At 40.3% G+C, this 26,858-nt stretch overlaps 3 protein-coding genes across 6 annotated transcripts; 1 reads left to right on the top strand and 2 right to left on the bottom strand.

The window, feature by feature from the left end:
• Window positions 1-84: 84 nt before the first annotated feature.
• LOC128264748 (sodium leak channel NALCN) lies at window positions 85-17,893 on the bottom strand. Of its 4 annotated transcripts, none has more exons than XM_053000404.1 (15): window positions 17,629-17,892; window positions 14,540-15,869; window positions 13,599-13,822; window positions 13,389-13,532; window positions 11,371-12,900; window positions 10,252-10,383; window positions 9,816-10,181; window positions 7,942-8,692; window positions 6,660-6,959; window positions 5,265-5,459; window positions 4,935-5,121; window positions 4,574-4,828; window positions 3,095-3,368; window positions 2,855-3,017; window positions 85-2,029 (listed from the first exon to the last, which is right to left on the bottom strand). In XM_053000404.1, the coding sequence occupies exons 2-15, from the start codon at window positions 15,821-15,823 to the stop codon at window positions 1,106-1,108; spliced, it is 6,729 nt and encodes a 2,242-aa protein (XP_052856364.1). In that variant the 5' UTR covers window positions 15,824-15,869; window positions 17,629-17,892; the 3' UTR covers window positions 85-1,105. The 4 variants fall into 4 exon arrangements, with proteins under 4 accessions (XP_052856364.1, XP_052856365.1, XP_052856366.1 ...); XM_053000405.1 differs by having other exon boundaries at window positions 9,816-10,154; XM_053000406.1 differs by lacking the exon at window positions 17,629-17,892 and having other exon boundaries at window positions 88-2,029; window positions 13,599-13,816; window positions 14,536-14,610.
• A 91-nt stretch (window positions 17,894-17,984) lies between these two features.
• Window positions 17,985-19,602, top strand: LOC128264751 (plasminogen receptor (KT)). Its single transcript, XM_053000410.1, has 3 exons — window positions 17,985-18,147; window positions 18,221-18,461; window positions 18,951-19,602. Exons 1-3 carry the CDS (start codon window positions 18,058-18,060, stop codon window positions 19,082-19,084), a joined length of 465 nt encoding a protein of 154 aa, XP_052856370.1. The 5' UTR covers window positions 17,985-18,057; the 3' UTR covers window positions 19,085-19,602.
• Window positions 19,603-19,882: 280 nt separating this feature from the next.
• Window positions 19,883-26,738, bottom strand: LOC128264750 (tyrosine aminotransferase). The gene is made up of 4 exons (XM_053000408.1): window positions 26,050-26,738; window positions 22,396-22,910; window positions 21,166-21,459; window positions 19,883-20,402 (listed from the first exon to the last, which is right to left on the bottom strand). Exons 1-4 carry the CDS (start codon window positions 26,387-26,389, stop codon window positions 20,055-20,057), a joined length of 1,497 nt encoding a protein of 498 aa, XP_052856368.1. The 5' UTR covers window positions 26,390-26,738; the 3' UTR covers window positions 19,883-20,054.
• Window positions 26,739-26,858: the final 120 nt, after the last annotated feature.

Here is a 26,858-nt window from a genome sequence, read left to right as displayed (position 1 = left end):
CAAGGGCATATTTAAGCAGTGCTCGCGGGGGCGGATTCCGTTCCGCAGTCTGTGAAAGAATTTGAATTCCGGACAGCGACCAAAAGCTCGGTCGGTCCGGTACGGGAGCGGATGCCCTAGCCCACCTGGGGCACGCACCTGCACCGTAGGGCTGCCCGTGGGCTTGCATAAGCCGCAGATTATCGGAACTGAGCGACGCAGTTCGGAGCCGGAACGTGCGCCCGTTCCCCCAGTGCCAAACCATTCATTCATTAACCAGCCAAGAGAATTTTTTTAAAACGTTCTGCAATTTCAACGATTTTTATTACGCTTCGCTTCGGAAGGGGGAGGTCGCATTGAATGGGGCTTTTTGGCTATGCTCGTAGTAATAACTTTAATATTAATTTGTGCTGAGTTATTTGGCTAATCTCAAAATATCTTAATAGGCATCTCTTTCTTTTTGGTGTATGCTCATGTTTTCGTGTCTCTCTGTCTTGTGTCTTTTGTGTTTTATTTATACATCTATTATTTGGTATAAAGTTGGCTAGTTCAAAGTTTGGTAAGGGGTTCTTGGTTTCCAGTTTTGGGCATTACTATATATTCGTTAGCTACTTAATTGTTGTTGGCAACATACGAAATTTTAATGCTCCATTTGGTGAGGCAGCGCGCTTATAAATTTGCACTATTCGTAAGACATATGCAATCCATATGCTATATACTCATATACATATATATAATATATATTTCTTTTATATATATTTAAGCTATAACAAAGTTACCGACTGACTGACTGATCATATTTACCATCTAGCACGCAAACAACAACAAAAACGTAAAACTAATGTTGCTAGTTTTGCCTAGTTCTTTGTTTTTTTTTTTTTTTGTGTTTTTTTTTCATATTTTTACCAGTGCTAAACTATAGCTATACTCGTTAGAATTGTTAACCGTTAATTGTGAGGCCAATTACATTTACACTTATTAGGCATATACAAAAAAGTTCTAGGCCACTAGTTGTTGATATTGATGTTTAATAGGCTCCTCTGCGATATTTCCGGCTGCTCCACTTGGGCCTGGATCCCCTGGATCCCCTGGATCCGCTGGCTCCCCTGAGCGATCTGGCCCATTGCTAGATCTCATCATCGCTGGTCTGCGGACAGAGCACCTGCTCCTGCCACCAGTCGTGTACCTCGTAGACGGCATTGGCCTGGTTGTTGAATGGCAGCAGCTTGCCACTGCCCCCGATCATCTGGCTCATCATGGCCGATGGACTGCCCAGAACGCCGCCATGGTGATGGCCCTGCTGGTGCTCCCCGTGGCCACCATGCAAATGACCCATGTGCCCGTGGCCGCCGTGTCCTCCGTGTGCGCCATGGCCACCATGCCCTCCGCCATAGCCTCCATGCAGGGCGGCTGCGGCGGCGGCGGCGTTTATTGTCGGATAGTGGAACTGGCCAATCTCGCTGTTCACCTGGGCAAAGAAGCTGGCCGACTTGGAGGCCTCGCCGCCCCTCTGCTTGGCCAACTGACCCAGCTGACCCGCATGTGGCAGTGTGGTCATCGAGTTCTTCTTGCGCTGCTGACTGCTGATGTGCAGCCGCTCCTTGTCGCTCAACGTCGACCGCTGCTGCGGATCGCTGGAGGTGGGTGCCAGGAACTTGCGTCCCGCCGAGCTGCCCGTCGAGTCGGATCGGTTGAGGGCATAGCCCCGTTTTCCCACCGCCATCACATGCCGGGCGGTGGCCACAGCCGGCCCAGTTCCCACTCCACCTCCGACGACTGCCACCGCCGGACCGGCGACGATCGCTGGCTCCGAGTGGGGCGGCGCCACGGCACTGCTGCTGCCGTCCTTCTCCTCGTTCTCCGTCGAGCTGAAGGTCGGCGAGAAGGCGTCGCTGGTGGGCGGACAGGCGCCCGCCACCGCCCCGCTGATCGTGCTGATCGCCGACTTGTCCGCCACGCCCAATGGCGCCTTGTCCTCCTGCACATTCGGCCGCATCACCGGCTGCTCGTTGGTGGCCCGCAGGCCGGCGATCAACGAGTTTTGCTGCTTCTGCAATGCAAATTGTAAAGTAGGATAATTCTACATATTTTAACATTTAAATCAAATATAGTAGAAAAAAGTCATTTTTTGTACGCATCTTTTTTAATTGCACTGTTTTGAAAATGTTAAAATGTATATATATTATAATGTATATACATAATATTCACTGTTAAATTATTTTTGATATAAAAAAAGTAATGACATTTTTAATTGCAAGCCATCCAATCACTGTTTAAAAAAAAAAAACAAAATTGCAAAAATAAAATGAGGGACCTATCAAATAGTTTCTATACAACGTTAAGATATGTAAAATTGTTGTTTATTCATTTTTTTACTATTAAATGATTTAGCTTCAAAGGTTTAGAAATATGTATTCATATTCATATTTGAAATTAAATCAAAAAGAAAATACTTTTTAAGGTCTTACCTTTATTTTTTAGAATAATAAAGAAATTTTTGGCTAAATATGTTAATTTCATAAAATAAGTCTGTGGGGCTTTTATCAAGGTTTTTTTTTTTTAATTATAGGTTCAATGTTTGGAATGAATTATATATATTAATATTTAATTTATAAAACTGTTAAAAAAGTTTAACTGTTTCTGCAATAGGTTAAAAACAAAATAGTAATTTTTAGAAAGCTTTATAAAATGTATTTTTAAGAAACTATTTAATGAGTTTTGATGTATTTTCAATGGGTTAAATTAATCTAAAAAAGTAGTGCGTTTTCAGAATGAATTGTAGTAGTGCAGAAATCTAAATGAATTGCATACTTATTTTCTTATACTTGATAACAAAGTTTTGTAGATATAGTGAATGCAAAATGTGTCAACTTACGCTAGCATTTTGGGCCCGGATCTTTTTTAGGCACCCCTCCAGCCAGGTGCGAATGGTCATCTTGGCCACCTCCTCCTCGACCAGGTACTCGAACTCCTCGCGAGCCAAGAGCTCCTCCAGCTGCAGTGCCTTGCGAATGTCCACAGAGCGATAGCTTAGCATGCTGGAATGGGATGGAAAGGAAGGGAACCTCCGGTGAAATCAATCGGTTCACAGTGATCAATGATCACAATCACCCACTTGATGACATCGTGGAAGGTCACATCCTCGCCGTTGTGCAGCTTGTCCAGCTCATAGCACATGTACTTGAACAGCAGCCGATCCTTCTGGGGATCGCACTCGAGGCGTCCTTTCAGCAGGCGCAGAATAAACTTCACCCGGCGCACGGGGATCACTCCACGCTGATGGATGTCCACAATGTTCCAGGTGTTCTGGAAGTTACGTATGTCCGCATACGAAAGCAGTGCATCCTCTTCGTTGGAGTAGAAGAGGGAAAAGTTCTCCATGATAATAGCTGCAGAATGAAAAAAAATCAAATTTAACTTGCATTCATTAAGGATTTAGGAATATTTTCGAGCTTAGCTTATTATTCTGCTGAAATTTCTCTGCAAGTGATTTTTTTTGAAACCGCTATTTAAGTTTAAGTTTGTAATTCTAATAATTATATTTTTCTAGACTTGATCGCTTGAAATGGAAAGCTTTTACTTCAAGACTCTTTAAGTTTATCAAAACAACAAATTTAGTTGGTTAGAAGTATTTGTAAATATTTTGTTTTATATTTAAAATAAAATTTGAAATTAAAAAAACTAATGTATGCAATCTTTCTATAGTCAGCAACACCTCTTATAAAATAATAATAAAAGTTGCAAAGGCTTAAACTACCATTATGTTGCTTTTATTTTTAGTTTTGAAGACTCGAAAATTATTAATGAATATTTTATTTTTAGTAAAATATATTGGTCTCAAAACGGATTGAGTAATAATTTCAAATTTCAATAATTGTAAGTCAATTTGAGCTACTGGATAATAGTTTTAAATATAAGATTTGGTAAAATTAATCCGAATTAAGCTACAACACTATGGTTTTAAAAGTATGGCTTTAACTTTGTCCAACCCGAGTAACCCTTTTATATATATTAGCTTAAAAAGGAAATGGGAAACGTTTGTAAGTTTAAAAATATTTAAGCGTAAATTATTAAATAATAGAAATTCAGCTATTTTTATTTCAGAATTTTTTTTACAAATTATAGTTTCGGTTATAAGTGCAAGACGATTAACCCATTCAAAATTTTATAGCTTTAAAAAAAATCAGTAATATTTCCAAAATTTAATTAATTAGTGCTGGCCTAATAACCAGTTGAATATAAAAAAGCTTAAAAAGGAAACTAGTAATATTTAAATATATTTAATATTTAAAATTCCGAAAACACAACTTTTAGCTATGCATTAATATTTGCCAGCCTAGTAAGTTGCTGAAAATATATGATGGCTTCAAAAGGAAATAAGTAATATTTTGCAAATTCCAAAAAGGTGCTAGATAAATAGTTAAACTCGAATTTTTGAAAAAGAATTTTTAGCTACGGAATATTTGTTTTAAGTTCAAACTTTGGTAATAATAACAAAATTGCTAAAAACGGAATTTGAACTATAAGTTAAGGCGTTGGTCATATGTGCCAACCGAGTAACCTGCTCATTCCGTATGTGACCAAGGAGACCTACCCACAAGCAAGTTGAGCACAATGTATGTTATGATCACGTAGAAGGTGCAGAAGTAGATAAGGCTGGCGGTGAAGTTGCCGCAGTCCGTCTCCCAGTAGTTGTTGCCCAAGGTGCAGTACGGCGGCCGGACCATGCAGTCGTGCATAATCTTGTTCCAGTCCTCGCCGGTTACGATCCGGAAGAGCATGGCCACCCCGGTGACGGGTGACCCAAAGTTGGCCCGCCGGCCGATGCCCTCGCCGTACTTAACGGTGCCTGGAACGAGAATCATCCAAGTGGAGTCAGTTGGGACGGGTGGTTGTCCGGGGGGCAGGAGACTGGCTCATTCTACATTAGGTGGAATATTAAAACCCCAGCTCACCGAAGAGAATTGTTCCGGCCAGCGCATAGAAGAAGACTAGCAGAAACATGCCAAAGATAATGAAGAAGGACTTGCATACAGACACGCCCACGGTCAACATAAGCATCTTCAGTGTGGTGTGCTTGCCGGTGATGGTGAAGAAGCGCAGGATGACGACCATGAAGCCGAAGAAGTACGACAGATCGTTCTGCCAGAGATCAGAGTTCAAAGTTCACAGTTGAGAGGTCAGAGGTCAGAGGTCAATGGTCATTGGGGTTGGGGTTGGGATTGGAGTTGGAGTTGGAAAGACAAGGAGATGACAAGATGACTAGATGACTAGCAGCAACTTACCCGCAGAATGGTCTGCAAAATGATCCAAATCACACCGGCAACGGTGACGAGGAGGTCATAGCGATTGCGCCTAGATTGCCAATAGCCGCGCGGTGTAAAGGCAATGTTCTTCATCACCACCTCAACCACAAAGACAAAGGTCAATACCGCACTGACGATCACCAGGCGTTCCGTATGCACCTCTCCCTTGATCCACTGCAGTAGACAATTGAGACAAGAGACGATAGACGATAGACGATAGAAAACCACACTCTTCGTCGAGCTCCAAGCTAATATCTAAGCTCTAAGCTCTAAGCTCTAGAATCTAGACTCTAGACTATGCAGTCACATTACTACAGCTTCAATTCATAACTCCATACATTCATTATCTTGCTATGTTTTCGGTTAAATCGCAGAATCGCCATATTTTCAGCGATAGTGGGTCAATAGCCACCTTTGTTTATTTGCGTATATACGAACGTGCTGGCATGCAATTATTATGACTCGATGTCTTAGATGATTATTATAGGAGCCAAAAGCATATTTTTTGGCGCCTACTTATATCTAAAATCTACCTTGAAAGTATGTGCATCTAATTTTTAAATGTTGATTCGTTTTACCTTTTTTCGTTAAGGGTATCTATATACTTCCTCTATTAACTTAAAAGCTTTTTAGGGTTAATGACAGAATTTACATAAGATAAATATTTTTTCAAGTGGCAACTAAATCTTGTATGCTCTCGATTGACACTTTGGCATGTACATAATGATATTTGTTAATTACAGGACTGAATATAGGCACATAAATTATTCGTCATTTTTTACGTTGTTATTTTAAGATTAGTCAGGACTGGATTAACTAGAAATAAATCTAACTTTGTCGAAAAAATAGGTTTAGCTATAGGATTGCGACAAATTTAAAACAAAGAGAAAAATATTTATCTGGGAAAGTTACCTTTTTTCCTATATATTATTCATTAACCAGAGAAACAAAAATAAAACAATAAACATGTTTCTTTAACTACATAAATAATCCTTTATAAATCCATGTAAGCCAAATGTCCTAAGGTAATAAATAGAAGGTTAAACTACAAGACTTCGACCAATTTACAAACAAAAAAATTGGGAATATTTCAGTAACAAAAGGGAAAAAACCAATAAACCTAGTTCTTTTACTTAAATTTTGGCCTCTGATAAAATAAAAGATTTGAAATATAGTATCATGCTTTTCCATTGTTCACCTATAAACTTCATGCAGTAAGTAGCTCGCAGTATTATGTATCATATAAAACACGGTTGCTCCTTAGAAAATTTAATTAGCTTTATGAGCAGCCGTGAGTAAAATAAGAATGTATAGATATTGATGCATGCAGATACTTCGTGCTTCGACTAACCCTCAAATAGCCCTTGTACAAACCGTGATGGAGAGCAGCATACTGTTGATCAGTACGACCACAGCGATGACCCGCTTGAAAATAATGTGCTGGGTGATGTCGTAAGTGAAGGCCCGGATCTTGCGACCATCGGGTCGGGGTGGGAGGTGGAGCGGCTGGGCGATCTTCAGTCGCTTCTTGAGGTCACACCAGCGCCGCTGGTCGACGGTCAGCAGGGCGGTGCCCTTGTTCTCCGAGTAGTTGGCAATGACCACGCCCACGAACAACGTCAGCCCGATCATGCAGCCCAAGAATATGTAGATGTGAATATACACAGCATGCACCTGCAAGAAGAAAACGATCAGATTGAAGTTCGAAGACGGCGAAACTGAAACGAAAGTGTATTGACCACTAATTTTGAATATCAAATACCATATCTAGCAGCCAGTGACTAAAAGGCACAAAAACGGTGCGAAATACGCAGGTAAAAATATTTTAAAAGGGTTTTCCATACATAAGTACTAATATTTTATTTAATAAAACAACCAAAAGCCCAAAAAAATATTTTTATCTCTTGTTTTCATATATATTGAATAAAACCTTGTTCCATTTGGATTATTTAAATACAAGAGTGTGAAAACTTTAAAAAACCAAATAATGGTTTAGTTCGATGGTTTAAAATCAAAACAATAACTTTATTTCAAAATATTCTTTAATGAATTGCAATAATTATAAAAATATAAAACACTGTTTAAAAATAACGCAAAGAAAGCATTTGGGGGATGAAAAAAATGTGGACAAATTGTTTTTACAATTTCTCTAAGCTAAGTTAAGAAAAAAGCCTCAGCCTTTTGTATAATTTTGTGTAATGTATAACAAAGTGAATGATCACTTTATTAATGCAGCACATTTTATTTAAAATAAATAAAAAACTTAAGTTTTACTGTTTACAACAGTACTGTTCTCTACATAATTGTACCCTTGTTCCTTCATATCTTCCAAAATATAGAAAATTTGAATAGTTTAGAAAGGAATTAAGGGAAAAAATGTGATTTTTGGGCCTTCACTTTTACTGGAAGCTACACTGATAAAAAAAATTAAATAGAAAAAACAAACATCTGACTATTGCATTATATTTAACTTCAATAGGGTTTAAATATATATATTCCAGATATTAAAATCTGTTCCATAATAGTCTAATTAAATATTCAAAAAACTTGTAACATTTTCATATTTAAAATAGCTGAAAACAGCAACGTTTTTTTATCAGAGTAAACATATTTTATTTTGGGATATGTATTTATGGGGGCTATTTGTTGAACTCACCGGACCCACGGCCTTGATCAGGACATCGCGCACATCCAGCCAGCCCTTGAAGGACAGCACCTCGAAGAGCGTGAGCATGGCGTCCCCGATGTTGTCGAAGTTGAAGCGCCGCGGATTGGCCCACACCCGTGGCACCAGCATGGCCGGATAGGATTCATCCGGACCCGGGGTCAGCTTCATTTTGGTGACGAAGACGCGTCGCATGAAGACGCCAACGCAGTCCGCCCGCCTAGAGATTGTGGGATCATTGCAGCGGGCCAGACGACCGCCGTACAACTGGACGCCGTAGCTGGCGAAAATGAACATCAGAAGGATGAGCAGGGTGGATACGAGCAGGATCTCCTTGAAGCCGCGGCACAGCTCGTAGACCACCTTTCGCATGTGCGGCACCAGGGTGAAGATTCGCAGCGGCCGCACGCAGCGCAGGATCATCAGGAGCTGGGCCGCCGAGTTGGTTGGTATTTTCAGGGGCATCCAGCACAAGAACGAGGTGGACACCACATAGATGAACACATCCAGGGCGGCCGCCACATCTTTGATGTAAGCCTTCGGCGTGAAGAACAGCCCGTCGGCCAGAATCTTCAGCGCCAGCTCCAGGCTCATGAAAATAACGAACCCGTACTCGGCGATCTGCAGCGTCGGATGATCCATCACCCGGTAATTGGGTGTCTCGAACATCATCGAGATGCACGACAGCGTGGTGGCGAATATCATCACCCAGTCCAGGTAGGTGACTAGCCCCAGGAAGTTGCTGCAAGGGATTCAAAGGTTTTTGATTAAAAATAATGGCAATGAAATGAGTAAAGCTCTTCTCCAGTTGCAAACAAAACCTTAACCCAAGGCCCAAAGATAACGCCAATACTGACTTGACATTTCTATACTTTTAGAGATACAAATTTTCATATAATTTTAAGCGTATATGATGTCATCTATATCTTGCCTCATGTTGTCTTGAAAGTTCAAATATGTATAAATGTATACTCTTAAAAATGATAAACTGATGTTTTTAAATATTACTTTGATAATTTTAAAAGTTTTTGAATAATAGCTTGATAACTAGAGTATAGACCTTTTTTGAATCTATCAAATTGACCCTAGTATAAAAAAATATAAATTTGCTTGTGTTCCTATGAACCGTGAGCAAAAACGTAAAAACGATATTTTCGAGAATATGAATTTTGTTTTGTAATTTCTAAATAATATTATATATATATTATGTTTGTGAATTTTTTTTTTTGAATAAGTCATCACCTACACATACACTGGTAAAACATGTATTAAATCCAAAAATGTTAAACTCAATTCAAAAGTATTCGCTTTGATTTCATCCATTTCGGTTTCTAGTTATTTTAAATATGAAAATATAAAACAAATTTTATATTTGACTATTTTTGGAATTGATTATAATATCTAAAAACGTAATTTAAATTAAAACAATATTTAGCTTAAATAAAAACGCACTTAAAACAAATACTACTTTAAATCTTATGTTTTGCACATTAATTAAATTTTTTTAATATTAAATCATGCAATTAAATATGCACTTTATATAATATTATGATTTAAAATTTAATTGTAATATTAAATATAATATTTTGAATTCAATAGTCAGATATTTTTAATATTCCATTTGTTCATCATTGTACCATCTGTGTGGTACCCATAAATACAATTAAAATTAAATTTAATTAAATTAAATTAAAAATAATCACGTTGTTCAAATCTTATTTAAACTTAGGAAAAAGAAAACATCACTTTGATATTGTATCTGATACTTCAATACAATAATCTGCCAATTTTCATTGTTTAACGTATCATTTGTTAATAATTTTTTCTCTAGTTTAGAGGTGGCGAAATTTGGAAAGTCAACTTACTGCAGGCTCTTGTACTGCACCTTGCGCTCCTTGCCGGTCAGCGGATCCTTCAGCCGAGCATCGTAGCGCGCGTGGACGATCTTCTGGCAGATCTTGCGGAAGCGACTCTCGCGCGGCACCAGAAATAGCGGCGTGTCAAAGAACGGGTGATTCTCGCGCAGATCCTCCTCGCGCTGGTTGCGCCGCATCTCCGCCTGCTGGCGCTTCGCCTGCAGCAGCTTGATGTCCAGGTCGTGGGGACGAGCCCGTCCGGAATTGGCCCTTGGGGCCGCAGCAATGTCCCCATTCTCCATCAGATGCTCGTACGTCTGCTTCAGCTTGATGGAACCGGAGCGCACGCTGCGACGGATGGAGCGGGAGCCGAACCTGCGGATTGGTAGTGGACACACATCACACGGGTCGCGCCGCCTCGGTGGGGCAGGGCCCAGCTACTCACTTCTTCTGGTCCACGCGCCACGGCTTCGAGTGGGTGATGGTGCCCTGCGACTTCAGACCGCCGCCGCCCTTCGTCCCCACCACGGGCAGCATCGCGGAGTCGCCCAGCATCAGCCGCTGGTTGTTGCTGTCGCTGTGGGACAATCAATCGAAAATCGGGTATTAGCTACTAAGGTCTATCCTCAAAAAAAATGTTAGCAATAATATATATATATTTTTATTTAAACGTAAAGCCACCAATTGAGCGGTTATAAAACTTTGGTTTTTTTTCATAGTGATAAGTGAATCACATAACATAAAAGGGTAACATAAAAGGCATTAAAGACTTATCTAAGCATATCTGTATGCTCACACTCAGAAAACCTATGAACCTTGATTTTAGTATATAAAGGAAAATTTACCTTAAGAATTTATTTTGACGGCTAGCACTCGATATATTTAGCGGGTTTTTACACAGTCTGATTTCTAATCTTATTTTTATTTTTCAAATTTAACATATCTAAAACATAAATTATAAAATATATATATTTAAACTAATAATATATATTTTGAGTTTTTAATATTAGTTTGAATGGAGTAACCATTGACTATAGATTTTGAATTAATTTGGTGTAAAACCCCATAAGCAAAACCATGTTTTTTATTGCAGCCGAACGGAATGTAATAAAAATAATATAAATAAAATACATAAAACTGGAAGAATATCAAACACAATAACACTGCACCGTTTACACCTTAGTTAAGAAAATAGTATAGTATAGTGTATACTGATAAATTTAGATCGCACTGTAGCATAAGTTAATAGTTGATAGTAACAGAAGGCTATAGAAAAAAAATCACTAAGTTTTACAACCAGCTTGGGCATACACACCGGCAATACCTTATACTCACTTGATTATTTTAAACAAAATGCATTTTGTTTTAATAACTATTTTAAATCAAACATTTTTCCATTAATTGAAATATTTTAATATTAAATTATGCATTTTTATATGCCTTGTAAATAATGTTATGGTCTAATCCATCGTTAACTAAGTTTTCTTCGAAATTAAAAAAGAAAAAATGGCTGCACCGTTTACAACCAGCTTAAGCATTCACACTGGTAGTACTCCATACTCACTTGATGATGTGCGTGATGGCCAGTTTGCGGAGACTACTGCCGGCGGCGCGCACCTTGGCCGTCTTGTTCATGATGCGGACGGGCTTCTGCTTGCGGAAGACGACGTTCGACTCCCAGCACTCGGACATGGGTCGCTTGCAGTTCTCGACCAGCGAGTCCTCCGTCTCCAGCTCGATGACGAAGTGCTTCATGAAGCTCTCGCGCACCTTGGGCAGCATGAAGTCGTTGGGGATGCGGTGCAGGATGGTCATCTGCGGCGAGTCCGGGAACTTCTCGAAGATGCGCAGGCGGAAGGGCAGTGTCTCCTTGATCTCGGCGCTCTGCTCGCGAAACTTGAGCTGCTTCAGCTTCTTGATGTCCTCGTCCAGCTCCAGATTGTCGAGGATCACCGCCACGAACAGACTGAGCACGATGAGGGTGACGAACAGATGGTAGAGTATGAAGTAGACCGCCACCAGCGGGGTCAGCGTCTTGCTGGTCCGGATCATCGTCTCGTCCATCACCTCCACCCAGGCCTCCTGGGTGAGAATCTGGAACATGCTCATAAAGGCCTCCGGGAAGGACTCGAACTTGGTGAAGTCGCAGAGGAAGCAGAACAGCTGCATCGAGATGCTCGAGCTGATGATCAGCAGGCACATGGTGAAGATGATGAGTGATCCGAGCTTCTTCCCCGGCCCAAAGATCTTGTAGACGAAGCCCTCCAGCATGGGCGAGGCCTTGATCAGTCGCACCACCCTGAGCACCTGGAAGTAGGTCAGTCCCGAGGGATAGAACATGGGCACTATGTGCAGGGTGGTGCCCGCCGCCAGGAGCAGCTCGAACTTGTGGATCGAGTGCTTGTAGTAGCCCCGCCAGCCGAGGCAGTAGATCTTGAAGAGCGTCTCCAGGTCGAGCAGGCAGGTGAAGACCAGCTCGATGTAGTAGTACCGCTCGTAGAACACGTCCCTCGGTCGTCCGTCATGCTTGAAGGTCATGGTGGCCGTCACGATGCCATTGGCCAGGATCACGCTCATCACCAGCATCCGGAAGTAGGGCGATCGCAGGATCGCATGGCATGTCTCCGGCGCCAGACCGCCGTGCTTATTATCATCGATGGTCACCAGCCGCCAGCCGGAATCGTTGCCACTGAGGATCTGCGAGGCGGCCGTCTTCTGGATGTGCCCCCGTGCCCCCCACATCTGCTGGAACTGCACGCGGATCTCGTTGAAGGTCTCCGTGATCACCGCTATGAACACGTTCTTCACCAGCCACGCCAGGAAGAAGATCATCGTGCTGAAGTAGAAGGCAGCCCGCCATGCGGGCAGCGAGTCGATCGCCCGGTACATGATGAACACCCAGCCCTCCTGCGAGGCCGCCTGGTACACGGTGAAGATGCTCGTCGCAATGTCCTCGAACCCATTGAACCCGATCACATAGCTGCTGAGGAAGTCCATCTTCATGCAGCGCATGCCCGGGGAGCACTGGTAGCCGGAGTCGGGGTCCATCGAGCAGAACGTGTCCGGAATAGCCAGCGAGTTGATCGTGAGAATCCTGCGAGTAAAAGATCATTAGTAGGAATAGTAAATACTGACTACAGTTATAAAATCACTAATAAAGCTGTCTAAAAGTATGCTGCGAAAAAATTACTGTCTTTCTTAATGGCACATCTAGACTCACAATATATTGTTGCATACTTTTAAGCATCTTTATAAATGATTTAAAATTTTTTGTAACTTTTGAACTCATTTTAAATAATTTGATTTTCATCCATTGCGGTTTTTAGTTATTTTTAGTATAAATAATTTAACATGTTTAACAATTTTTTTTTCACTAATTTAGGAATTGATTTTAAGCCATATTTAACTTTAATAAAATGAATTTAAACAAATCTAATATATTCTTCACTAATTTAATTATTTTAATACTAAACCATGCAATTTAAAATGCTTTGCATTTTATATTATAATTTTATGAATCTATAAAATCATAATATTATATATATTATTATTATACAAAAAAAATGGTTTTTGTTTGCTTACGGTCTCTTTAGAATGTCGTATTCCGTATTATTCATCACACAGTGATTTTTTAGCTCGCCAAAGAACTGAACTCCGAGTAAACCATACAGGGACATGAAGAAAAGGAAGAACAGTGTCACATTGTAAATTTGCTGGCTCGAACGTCTGTAAAGAAAATCGACTCATAAGATTATAATACTTAATAAAAAAAAAAAACCCCTTAAAACTTACTTGAAGATCTGGTTGATCCGGCTTTTTGGCATACTGAATTTGAGGAAGACTCGTAGGAAGCGAATCATGATCAAGGGTCGAGGGGCTCTCATTATGGACAAATAGGAAAACTTGGGAACTATCTCGAGCACCTCGAAGATTTGCAAAATGATCGAGATCCACAAGAAACTGACCATGGAAGCATCAAACTGGCACCAATGATCTTTCAGATAAGGCACCTCACCCTTTGAAAAAAAGTACATCAAATAAAATTAAAATTATTGATAAAATGGGTATAAATTTAAATTTTTAAAGAATTTTGTTTTCATTTCATTAGAAAGATTCTTCCTTTCATTACCTAAAACTGATTTCTTATTTCAAAAAATTTTTCGTCTGTCAGAAGCAAAACTATAGCAATGCTACATTTTTGTTAATTTACATTTTAAAATAATATACAAAATGTAAATATCAATTTCGATTTGATATCCATCTGTTTTTTTGTCTATGAACCAAGGGGCGATTTCTCAATGTCATGTAAATATTTTAGTTTGTAATTTGTCAGTAAGGGTTGACACAAAGTCAAATTTGCTTTCTTAATATAATTTTCAATTTTTTAACAACCTTTATTGGGTTTGTCACACGAAACATCAATTTAACTGACCGTTAAATCTTAAAATGATAATGGGAAATCGGCCATTTGCTTAAGGTATTTTTGTGATATATTGAGAATTTTTATGTTTTCGAAACAGCAATTTAACTGATCGTTAAAAGTTAACATGACATTGAGAAACCGTCCCTATGTGCTGACCGATAAAAGGTAACAAGAAAGAGTTTTAATTGACATTAGATTGAGAAAATAAATGTTGCCGAAACAGCAAAATTTAACTGATCGTTAAATCTTAACATTACATTGAGAAATCGGCCAAAATCGTAAATTATTTCCCTGAGTGCACCGTACTCACATGCAGCACACCACGGATATGCATCTTGGCGATCATTTCGGCGGTGAAGAGCAGCGTGACGGCCGTGTCCGAGGCGAAGGTGATGAACTGCAGCGAGGGGTAGCGCTCGAAGGTCTTGGGCGTGTTCAGCGACACGGAGGTCAGCGAGACGAGGGCACAGAGGCGCATCAGGCGGCGCACCCACAGTTTGTTGACCCACTCAATGTCGGCGCTCTCGTTGAGCGACTCCTCGGGTCCGTAGTCGGCCAGGAAGGGCTCGCCGCCCTTGAGGCTCTGCTTGCGTCCCAGCATGATCTTGTTCCCAATCCCGGTGGCGATGCCCAGTCCGATGGGCGGCACTCCGGTGATGGCGGCACTGCCCACGGTGCTGCTGATGCCGCCACAGATGCCCATGCCGGCGGCAGCTGCTCCTCCGCCCATTCCGCCCAATCCTCCAAGGAGATTGAGACCACCACCGCCACCGACGCCTCCGATGCCACCGACACCTCCTCCTCCGCTCATGGCCGTGCCCAGGCCGGCGCCATTGTTGTGACCACCAACACCAGCACCCGAGGATGGGGCCGCCGTGGTGGAGGAGCCTCCGGCCAGAGATTGCTGCTGCTGCTGCGACGGCTGCATCCCGAAGGCGACGCTACTGCCGCCGCCGCTGCCGCTGCCCGAATTCACAATGGTCGTGGGACTGTTGAGCGCACTGGCCGCATCCTGGCGAGCGCCCAGACCCAGTCCGTTGCCAGGACTGCTGCCCGGCGAGGGATTGAAGCTGAACTGGCTGGCGGACGCCGGCTGCGAGTGGCGCAGGTGGGAGTGTGGATGCGGATGCGTATGTGGGTGCGGGTGGTGCTGATGCGGATGCGGATGTGGATGGTGCGGATGCGAGTGCGGATGGTGGTGATGCAAGTGGTTGAAGTGATGCTGCGGGTGGGCCTGGTGGTGGTGGTGCTGCTGCTGCTGCGGCGTCAAACTGTTGCCGCTGGAGGAACTGGTGCTGGCCGTCGCCGGCGTGTTGATGCCGCTTGTGGAGTACGGATGCGATGAATGGTGGTGCTCCCGGTGGCCACCGCTTCCACTTGCTCCGACGACAGGGGTCGATCCTGCACTAGCTAGCGCTCCTGTTGCCGCTCCTGACGCTCCCGGTACCGCCCCGCCTCCTCCTCCTCCTGATCCGCCTCCTGATCCGCCTCCTCCGCCGCCTCCTCCTCCTCCTCCGCCTACGCCTCCTGCGCCTCCTGCGCGTTTGTTTCTAGCAGCTGCACCCAAGCGACGAATCTGAAGACGGTCAATCATTCAAACGGCGCATCCTGCCCCTGGAACGGTCGGTAGTTACTTTTTGCTGTGGGTTAGAGAGGAAATTAATATCGATAAAAAGGCTAGGATAAGTCAACTAAATGTGTGCGGAGTGGAACCTAAAACGTTGTTGGTTTTGTTATAATCACACCACTAAATAATCAACTAACAAGAAAGGAAGCAAATATATACCCTTGTACTTCGATTTTATGGGTATATGTTTCATAACAGTGAAGCCATCTGCTGACTGATATTATAATACCCTCTACAAGGGTAAACAAATATAATATAAAGAACGCTTCTCAAAACCCTTACCTTTTGCTTAGCTTTGTAAGCAGAGCTTTGGGATTGCAACTCCGATCGTCAATAAATAAAACTATATATGTGTGTATGTATGTACAGCTGCGATCAAAACAATAATATTATATTAGCTTACTAGCTTTGCAAGCAATCGAAAATAGTAAGGAAGCTACTTTTGAACCACTTTTATATATTTTCGCGAATCTTTTACTATAAACTAAATGAGGAATAAATAAAAATCTACATTTGCAGCGCTATATTTTTTAAAAATATTTGTTAAATACTGGTATAATTTTTAGTTATAAAAATATATACAATATTATAAATTATTTAATTCCAACACGAAGTGATCTAAACGAGGACTTATAGTCATTTTCTTAAATTGTTACTAAATTATTTTCTAGAGTTTATTGAACTAAGTATTTTAAGAAATTATTATCAGAATTGCATCACCTTTAAAAACTACAACAATATAAAAGGCTTTTTAATTTCATTTTCTTTGCTGGTAAAAAAACACTATGGTAAATTAAAACTAATATTATTTTGATCGCAAATGTATGTATATGTATATTTTAACCAACACTTAAATTCATGGATTAGTTTGTGACGTCTACGTGTTTCCCTTTTGTTTATTATGATTGATTGATATTTCCCATATGCATTTCGATTTGGAAATATGATTTCTTCTTTCTTAACACAATGTTTCTAAGTCATACAATTTTATAGACATTATAAGATAAAAAAAATTGTAAAATTAAATTGTTCATTTACCTTTTGTATTTATTAAACGGTTGATTTTCTATTATTGATACAATAAGGAAAAGGACATTTAAATAATTAACGTACAAAAATGACTTGAGGATAAAAGGTTTCATCTTTAATTGATGTATATCCAAATATCAACAGCCTATAACCGATTAAATGTCACTCCTACTTTGCATGGATCTCTTCATTCAGACAGTCGGCAATTAGAGCGTTAGCCTGTGTCAATATTTACATTTGAACAGCTGCCAAGGTGGGCTGAAGGTGCACCACTCAAGCTCACTCACTGCACCGTGAGAAAATTTTAGTTGTTAAGAAATAAAATTCTCAATGGTTTTCAAATTCGAACAATTTGTTGATATTATCTCACATTTCATTTTGCCTAGAAAAATAATCTGATAGCTTTTTTTTTTAATTACTGTTAAAGATGAACGTCTTCAAATGGATCTTTGATAGTATCAGTATTTGTTTCTGTGTGGATCAAAGACTGTCAAGGAGGCGGTTTGCATTTGCAACCCCCGAATGAGCAACCACTTCTCGTATAGTATATGCATGGTACAGACCCCATCCCCGTTCCTCAAGCCAAATCCGTGTCCATTGTCATTACCAAAGCAGTACCGACAGACATGCTTGGACTCCTAAACCAAGTCCCAATTCCAATCGCAATCAGCTCGACTCATGTGTTGTCATTTTTTCCTTTCTCGGCCTTTGACTGGCCCATTGTGTTGTCTTTTCTTACTCACTTTTCGGGTAAATTGCTGCTGGAGGAGTGCGGACTTGGAGCTATATTCCTATCACAGAAGCCACATTAATGGGTTGCTCGACTCGAAGACACTGCACCAGTCATAGTAGGGTTTCGGTGGCCGAACTTTCCCGTTTGCAAACGAAGGAAAGCCTACTTTTCTTTTGTAACAAACACGCGCCGAGGTTTTCTAGACGGGGGATGCGGAGTTACTCGGGCACTCGTTCGTCGTTTAGTCAGGCAGTGCCTCAGTCAGCCAACTGAACTGACAGCTCCGCTGGCATTCCATGCTGGCGTGTCCTGGTGTTCAACCCCCAAAAGGGACGACGCCTGCGCACTAATCCGGGTCGATGGACCATTGCCGGAGTGGCAACTCCCGCCGGAGTGGCCATAAACAGAGCAGCAATTCCGTGAATTCCGAGCAGCAATCATGGGTGCCACGGCCTCGTGCAAGAAATCCAACGGCACTGGCTATCCGGAGCACGATGATCCCAGCTACCGCAAGTGCCAGGAGCTCAAGGTGAGTCCTTGTCTTCGAGCCGTCCGATTGTCTCCCGATTTATATAATTCCTCGCGACCCGACCTGGTCACAGATGGAGCGCTGGATCCAGATGCACTACCAGATCAAGCAGCGGGAGCAGGCCCTGGCCATCGCCCAGCACCGGGAGCTCTTCTACTGGCTGAGCGGCTTCTACCTGAGCGCCGTCTACGGCTGCGCCAGCTACTACCAGCGGGTGAAGCGGGTCTCCGCGCTGGCTCCGCTCCTGCCGCTCACCTTCGTGGTGGGCTACTACACGGACTGGGCCTACGGCAGCAAGCTGCACCGCATCCAAGGTGGGTCTGAGCTCGGGATTGGGATTGGGATTGGCATTGGGCTTGGCTTGCGGCTCGACCATGGTTAGGTTTAGGGCTAAACTTAGGGTTTGGCTTTTAAATATTATACATAACTCTGCAACAGTTATGTCCGTTTGTATTTTACTTATAGCAAAACAACATACAAAACAACATAATTAGTTAAATAGAATTCATAAAGACAATAGAGTTTATATTTAAAAAACTGTTTTTCATTTTCACAAACGTTGCTTTGAAAATCATTTGAAAAGTCCAAAATCATTATTTAAAAATAAAGATGTTGCAGATTAGATCATGATTTTTTTTTTATTATAAACCATATATATAAAATATTAAAACTACGGTTTTCTCTCTTCTACTGTCATGTTTTTTTGGTTAGTTTAGATCAGAATTTTAATATTATATACCATATATTTTAGTAACAACTTTTCGTATTTATTCTCATACTAAATTGCATTGAATCCCCTATAGCGGAGGCCAACATGATCATGGAGCACGAGCAGGAGCTGCTGCACTGGCCTGGTGGTCTGCCCACAGTGGCCGGAATCGATGAGGCTCGCGTGGAGACCGAGATGGAAAAGAAAATGCATCCACACCACATGTAGAGGCAAAAGGCTGCCCCTGTCCCTTTTAGTCTGTAGGCGGGATTGGGTTCTCGTGCTAAGGTTTCCATTCAAAAAAACTATATTCCGCCAAAGGTTTCACAACACTTGCCAGCATCACTTTGAACCTGTAATGGCGTCAAGCAACACTACTTAATAGCAAGCTAAATCTGCACTCACAACATAAGATACTGCTCAACAATGAATAGACATACATATAACAGCATTTTTTAAGTTTTTTAAGCCCGTTTTCTTGACTTTATTATAAGGTAACAGTAGGTTGAAAAATGAGAAAACGTTTGAAGACTCGCAGTTTAAAAACCTACTTTTAGCTTATCAGGAAGGCGAGAATTTGGGTTTAAAAATTGTATCCAAAGTTTTTCGTTATAAGCTACAGTTCCTGCTAAAGTGTTAGGCATTTCGCAAACAAATCATTAATACAAATGGAACTTATTTTGAAAGATCAGCATTTTACCTTTCTCAAGAAACAAAAACTTATATATGATCAATTTAAAAGCATAGCAATGCATCATCATATCATTATGCTCCCGGGGAGCAATACTTTGTTAATTTTTCGCGAAAAGATCTTGCATTATCATATATCCTGCAGAGAACCTCAGCCAGCCTACAGCACCAGATAGCTCAAATATAGACCTTTATATAATATATATATTTATATTCAGACCTCCTCCTCCTCTGTAACGACCACTTACTTAGCCGCAGTTTACTTGCCCTCTCTCTATCTCGCGCTTCACTTTTCCAGCAATTTTTTGAGACAATACTCCTTATATTGGATAGTTAATAATGGATATATATATATTATATAAATATACTTGTGTACACTTGATACAAAATTGTAGTCTAGAATGTCTAATAAATGTTTTGCTCCTGAAGCGTCGTTAAGTGTTAAACATTAAATGTTAAGTATTAAGTGTTAAGTATTAATTATTAAGTGTTAAGTGTTGAGCTGGGCTCAGAAGGCGAGATCCTCGTCCAGCAGTCCGTGCTCGATGAAGGCGGCGCGCGAGTCCTTCTTGAAGTGGCGTTCGCAGAACTCGGCCATCCTGGCGCAGGCCTCCTCGATCATCGCCCCCGGGACGGTGAGCACGATCCTCACGTATCCTGGATACTCGAAGCAGCTGCCCGGCAGGCAGAAGACGCTCTGCTCGTTGACCAGCTCCTGGACGAAGTGGGTGTCGTCCTTGAAGGCCGGGAAGCGCTCGATGCTCACGCCGATCATCATGTACATGGCTCCGTTGGGCATTACGGGGTTAAGGCCGCGCACCGACTTCAGCATTTTGTAGGCCAGTGTGGCATTTGACTATAATGAAAGTGGGCAAGTATGGTTAATACACATATATTATATAAAGATTATAAACTTATATTTCCAATACCTTCCTCATCCTAAACTTTTACTGAACTTCAAATGCAATACACATTGAGTGATAAATACAACATACTTAAAACGTTTCTTTTTCCAAACCCACATACATTTTGACTTATAAAAATACAAAATATTTGTGTATTCATAAAGAAAAGTTATCAAAAATATCGCAAAATATTTCTAAAAAATAATTTAATTTAATTTAAAATAATTTGTGACATTAAGTGATAAACCAACATATTTTATTTCCTGCTCACAACAACATTTATTTTTAAAAACCAATAGATGTTCATACTCAGTGATAGTTAAAACACATTAAGAAGCTCAGAAGTTCACATAATCGTTCCTTAACATATCAAAATGGGTAAATTTAGTTTATCGAAAAAAAACGTACGCAAAATAATGCCAATAGTGTTAAAATCTTTGATAATTTTGAAGCCAAAATGAGATCGAAATCAATTACTGCGTATTAATCTTGACTGAAAGATGGCGAACAACTAATAATAATAATAATAATATAATTTCAACCGATTGGTACTACATATCTAAAACTCTATTCTCATAAATAGGATTATATAGAATTTAGGCGTTTTGAATTTAGCAATAACTATTTAGAATATTAAACTGAAATTTATTTATAAATTTGGTCGCATTTTGGAGAGTATATTCTTGGGCTTTGATGGAGGTGCAGAACACTTACGTGGAGCACGTCAATGACACCGTCAAAGTAAGACTGCGGTGTTTTGGTCAAGATCTCGGGCAGCGCCCCCTGGATGATGGTGTTAGAGCCCAGGATGCGACCACACATGTTCTTCAGACCGCCAATGGCATTGGCCAAGCGCTGCTTGCGGTCGTGCACGATTATCCAGCCCATTCGCCATCCGGGGACCAGAAATCGTTTGGTCAATCCACCGCAGGACAGAACCGGAACCTCTGAGGTCAGGCTGCTCACGGCCATGTGCTTGGATCCGGGGAACACAAAGTGCTCGTAAATCTGCGGAGAGGGGTCAGTACTTTATTAGCTCCAAAACAATTATTTGGATAGGGTTTCAAAAATATTAAGTCTAAAATTTACTATTCAAAGCTTTTTATATTAATCATTGTATTATGCACATCTGCCTTATAAATTAATAATACAATATGTTACGTTTTATTTACGATCCTGAACTTTACCAAGTTTTTTTTAGGTACTAGTAGGGTTTAACTATTGTGCCAATATAAATACCTTGTTGCTTGTTTCAAAAAATAATTCAAAAATTGTCTTATTTAAAAATTTAATAATTAAATCAAACTAAAATATTCTACACAAGGGAAATTCATTAATACAGAAAAAAATAAGCATACTTCAAATCACAAATTCTTTTGCAAAAATACCAAGCCCTAAAAAATTTCACATTTGGTTATGTTCGTACATCAAAAAAATTGGTAAACTTATACAGAAAAAAGGAAAATCAATGAACTTGTGATAAATAATGCAAATAACAATATATACAACGTGCACTAAAATGTTTCATATATCACAAGTTCTTTTGCAAAAATACCAAGCCCCGAAACTTTTTACATTTGGTTATGTTCTTAATAAAAAAGTAATACAGAAAAAGCAATTTTAATTAACTTGTGATAAATAATTAAAATTACAAAACATATATACCTACAAAAATTCTGTTGAAAACCAAAATAGTTTACATTTGGTTGTTCCTAATACAAACAGATAGGAAAATTACTACAGAAAAAGAAAATCAATTAACTGGTGATAAATAATTCAAATAATTACATCCACTAATATTTAACATATGCGACAAATTCTTTTGCCAAAATAGCAAGCCCTATAACCTTTTACATTTGTTTTTTATTCATACTTTAGGATGGTGGTACTTTTGGCATGGCATGTGGCACTATTCAGACAGGGTTCCGGTTGCTGGCCACTCACCTCGTCAGCAATGATGGGCAGATAGTGCCGCTCGCAGATGTCGATCAGCTGGCGCAGGTGCTTCTCGTCGAAGACGCTGCCGCAGGGATTGCTCGGATTGTTGATCAGCAGGGCGGCGGTGTTCTCGTCGATCAGGCTCTCCAGCTGGACGAGATCGGCGCGCCACTGCTGGTCGGGCAGGAGGTCGTAGTAGCGCACCTCGATGTCCAGTCCCTCGGCCAGGGTGTGGTACAAACAGAAGCCGGGTCGCGGCACCAGCACATTTTGGCCACGATCCGCCAGCGCCAGGATGCAGTACTCCAGGGCGGAGGAGCAGCCGCTGCACAGGATCACCTCGTTCGGATCGATGGCGCCGTCGGGCCGCTGGTGGGCACTGTACTTGGCCACCGCCTGGCGGGCAACCTCGTGACCTTGGGTGTGGGCGTACCCATTGAACTTGCCGCTCTCCAGCGAGTGCAGCACCGCCTTCATCGTCTCGTCGGCGGCCTTCAGGTTGCCAAAGGTTGTGGGATCACCTAAGTGGCAAAAGAGGTAGTGGGTTAGTATTTTTAAACTTAAACAAATCAAGAAGGGAAACAAGCTACGTCAAGCCGAAGTTTATATATCCCTACAGCTATTACAAAAATAAAACAATAATAATATTTTCCGATCTTAATAAAGTTGTGAAATAGTAAACTATGACTATAAATTACACAACAGCAAAATAATAATTTTGTTCTCCGATTGTTTCTATGAAAGCTATATAGTAGTACAATAAAAAGAAGACTTTTGCGAAAGTTTCATCTAGATAACTTTAAATTTAAATGACTAAATAGCGTAGAAACAGAGAGACGGCTAGTTTAACTCTCCTAATGATGCTATTCAAGAATATATATATTCTATAAAGTCGAAAATGTCCCATCACTGCGTTGCAAACTTTTGACTGAAATCGTAATATAAATTGAAGTATAAAATTATAATCTAGAATTTGTTTTTTTTTTTTGAAGTAATTTAAAATTTTTCATGAATCAAATTTTAAAATTAAATAAAGCGAATTATAACACGCTCTGCAAGGGTTTACAAATATATTTAGACAAATAAAGGAGAGAAAATTCAAAATAGACCAAGCCTTCTTTCCTTCCTTTCTAACCCGTTACATTTAAAAAAATATATATATGTTCAATTGCACTAAGAAAAAATTTCTTAGAATTTAATAAATTCGGTGTGGAATAGGTAGAAGATTAACATTTATAAAGCCTTACCCTTCCCAATCCTATCCTTATTTTCACCGCAGCATTTTTAACAATAATATATATTCAATATATTTAATCAATATCAAGTTCCTTGTTTTAAAAAGGGGTATCAAAAATAGTTTAATAAAATGTTTCTCAGAAAACATTAAAATTTTACTCACAAGGGCAAACTGGTGAAGTTGTAAAGAAAATATAAATTCTTGTTGTTATTTTTTGTTCAGCGACCACGAGATTTTTAGTTCCTAATTTTAAAAAATATTTATTAAAAATATTGAATTCCTGAAATCAAACGCTAACCACAAAAATAGTTGACTACTATTAATAATTTAGCTCCGCATTCTCTTAATACGATTTGATTTAATAGCAATGCATATTATATTTGTATTATTAACACCGCAAAATATTTGTATATTTTATCAACTTGATATACTTATACTTTATGAGTATAAACTGTGACCACTATAATTATTGTATTTAAAACAAATATCTTAAAGTATTTGTTCTTTATAAATGCTTAGCATCTTTGAGATACAGCATGGTAAATACTTGAATGATCAGTTTTGGCAGCTTGGATTCAATGGTGTTCAAATTAAAAATCAGGTGATTTTGCACCCGAATCACAGATTGCATGGGTCAATGGCTACGCGATCGTTTCCGCCTAGTTTCGATTCCAATTCCGAGTCGGATTCCCGATCGGGCATGGATAAACAAGCGGCAGGGAAGAATGTTCTCGTTGAGATCCCGAGTTCGATTCTCGACTCCGCCAAAACAGGTGGAACTACATTTTATGCAAATACCCCACAAAATACAAATACAGTGCGCGTGCCTCGCTACAAAAATAATATGATATTACTAAAAACAAGAACAACAATCGAAACAACAACAGCCTTACAGACTTTATATACCTGGTATCTGGCATATTTTAGCACGAATTTAGAAACTTGCGCCGATCGGCTCGTTGCGTTCATCAAATTGCATATTTGTGTGCCGTCTGTAAATTTCCTAAGCCACAAAAAACGGCGAATTTCATCACGGGAGAACAACATTCGTACGAGGATCTGTCTGCATCGCGACCATTACCCATTTCCGATCTCTGATTGGCTCGATTTTGTGGGTGTGTACACGTATGCTTCGCTTGACTTCTCCATTGAATTTTACCGAACTCATTTCGGCGATCATTTTTGCGCAAAACTAGTTTTATCAGTTTGTGCCAAGTCAGCTACCAAACAAAAACAAAAAAAAAAAAAAAACGGCAAAAGCTAAAGAGATCGCACATCCAAAATATTCAAATTAGTCCGAAAACTAGTGGCACGAACGTCAGAGATGTTATGGGAATATGGTAAAATGAACAGCAGGTTCCCCAAGACAACTGGGTAGATCACACCAGCTACATAGAAAAAAGGTATACGAACATTTCACAGAAAACTTAATATTTAGGTTTCATCATAAAGTCTAAGTGGCTAATAGTTTAAGTCTCGATTATAAAAGACATTTTAAAACTAACAGTATACAACGTTTTTTATTAGACTATTTATACGATAGCTAATAAGAATGTTTCTTACTATTTCGGTGGACCAACCAAAGGGGGTAATCAAAATGTCTTCCGATTATTAAAAAAAAGACAGTTGGCACTAGCAACTGGTGTTTTTTCTCAGACTTTGGATATAATTTATCACTGATTGATATAATTTTAAACTACTTCATCAAAGCAAGTAGTTGACTCGGCTTTTGCTGCTTACTAAGAATATATATACTTTATAGGTTTGAAATCACTGCAAACTATCTGTTGCCAGTGGCAAGACCGGGGAGGGAAAATTCGTGGTTTCAAGCCCCTCATCCAAATGTTGTAGTAAAAAAGTATGCTACAAAAAATGTGACTCGAAAACCCTCCAAAACATACTCCTTAATCCTGCTTTTACAAGTAATGGGATTTAATTTTAGTTTAAAAACTTAGGAACGCAATTTAAGTTTTTAAGTTTTGTCGAATAATCCATTGAAACCTTACAGTGCGCTTTTAAATAGCAAAAAAAAAGATTGTCCCGAATCAGTGTTTGAAGTTCTTCTAAATTCAGGTTTTTTTTGCTTTTCTATTTAAAAGTATTACAAATTTCATATTATTTTGGCTTTTGTTTTAAAAAAAACTTAAAAATATAATTCGATTCGAAATGATTAACTTAAAAATGGATTAGATCACATTTCTACCGATTTTTTGGTGCCCGAAATCTTTGTGTTTGACTTCCTAAGTCTTGTATTCTTAATGAATATTATAAAAATAATAAATATATACCCATTTGCGTTATCAAGATTCGAAAGATTTTAGAAAATATAAGAGCCTAAATAAACTCATCCTATAATGTTATTTAACAATTGGTTAAGCCGTGTATTTTATGTTTTTTCTACAAAATGGTTCACAGCTACTCACCAATGGACAGCGGTATCATGGGCTTCTCCGGATTCGGCTTGATCTTCAGCGACTCGACAATGTTCCGGATGCGATTGTGCGTGTTGTTGGACAGCTTGGAGGCCTTGATCTGCCAGCCGGAGCGTCCCCGTTTGCTGGTGGACGCCATTAGGTGGAGGTCCTTCTCGCGGATCTCCTGCGACTGGAGCTGCAGCTCGGCCAGCGCCTGGTCGACCACATCGCAGCTGGGAGGGGTGGCCGCTGGCGAATCCGGCTCACTGGGAGTCCGACTGGGACAGCTGGCCTGACTGCGGCTGCTCTGGAATCGGAACTGACTCTCGTTGGCAACACTGCTGGGCATTATCACCAGGCCGGCCCTTTTCTCCCAAAATCAAAAAAAAACAAAAAAAAAACGAGAACAAATAACCAAAAAAAAATTCCAAATATTTTGCGTTTGACAATATCTCCGGAGCTAACTGGAGCAGGGGGCTCAAATGAAGGTAAAGTTGGTATCTTGTTTATCGTTCCAGACGAGCATTAGATCTGCAATCTGCGGGGCTATCTCTGGATAGGATGGATGGACTATTGGGACACTGGTCGATACCAATCGATCGGACCGTTCAAATCTGGCTGGGATTTCTTGGGTCGTTTGCGAATTCTGAACTAAACTGATCTACTTCGGCGATCTCTTGGGGCTTTTATCGCCTTTTGGCGGGCTTCGCTCTGCCCCCGTCATATAGGCTCTATATATCTTGACATCTCGGTGTATATAGCCCACACAAACACATCTCCGATTGTGGATTGTGGATAGCACGCGCCTGACTTTGACT

This window comes from Drosophila gunungcola, unplaced genomic scaffold, assembly GCF_025200985.1.
Source record: "Drosophila gunungcola strain Sukarami unplaced genomic scaffold, Dgunungcola_SK_2 000078F, whole genome shotgun sequence".
In the NCBI taxonomy this organism is placed as follows: Eukaryota; Metazoa; Arthropoda; class Insecta; order Diptera; family Drosophilidae; genus Drosophila; species Drosophila gunungcola.
Note: the sequence above shows the minus strand (reverse complement) of the source record. Positions and strands in the feature narration are given on the sequence as shown.

Excerpts from the sequence above, each read along its gene's own strand:
- LOC128264750 (XM_053000408.1), bottom strand. The coding sequence starts at position 26,389 with ATGCCCAGCAGTGTTGCCAACGAGAGTCAGTTCCGATTCCAGAGCAGC. Across the intron at positions 22,911-26,049 it reads CATGATACCGCTGTCCATTG|GTGATCCCACAACCTTTGGC; the intron begins GTGAGTAGCTGT and ends TTTGCCACTTAG. Across the intron at positions 20,403-21,165 it reads GTGTCATTGACGTGCTCCAC|TCAAATGCCACACTGGCCTA; the intron begins GTAAGTGTTCTG and ends CTTTCATTATAG.
- LOC128264748 (XM_053000404.1), bottom strand. The coding sequence starts at position 15,823 with ATGATTGACCGTCTTCAGATTCGTCGCTTGGGTGCAGCTGCTAGAAAC. Across the intron at positions 13,823-14,539 it reads ATATCCGTGGTGTGCTGCAT|GGTGAGGTGCCTTATCTGAA; the intron begins GTGAGTACGGTG and ends TTTTTTTCAAAG. Across the intron at positions 4,829-4,934 it reads GGCCGGAACAATTCTCTTCG|GCACCGTTAAGTACGGCGAG; the intron begins GTGAGCTGGGGT and ends TTCTCGTTCCAG.
- LOC128264751 (XM_053000410.1), top strand. The coding sequence starts at position 18,058 with ATGGGTGCCACGGCCTCGTGCAAGAAATCCAACGGCACTGGCTATCCG. Across the intron at positions 18,148-18,220 it reads GCAAGTGCCAGGAGCTCAAG|ATGGAGCGCTGGATCCAGAT; the intron begins GTGAGTCCTTGT and ends ACCTGGTCACAG. Across the intron at positions 18,462-18,950 it reads CAAGCTGCACCGCATCCAAG|CGGAGGCCAACATGATCATG; the intron begins GTGGGTCTGAGC and ends AATCCCCTATAG.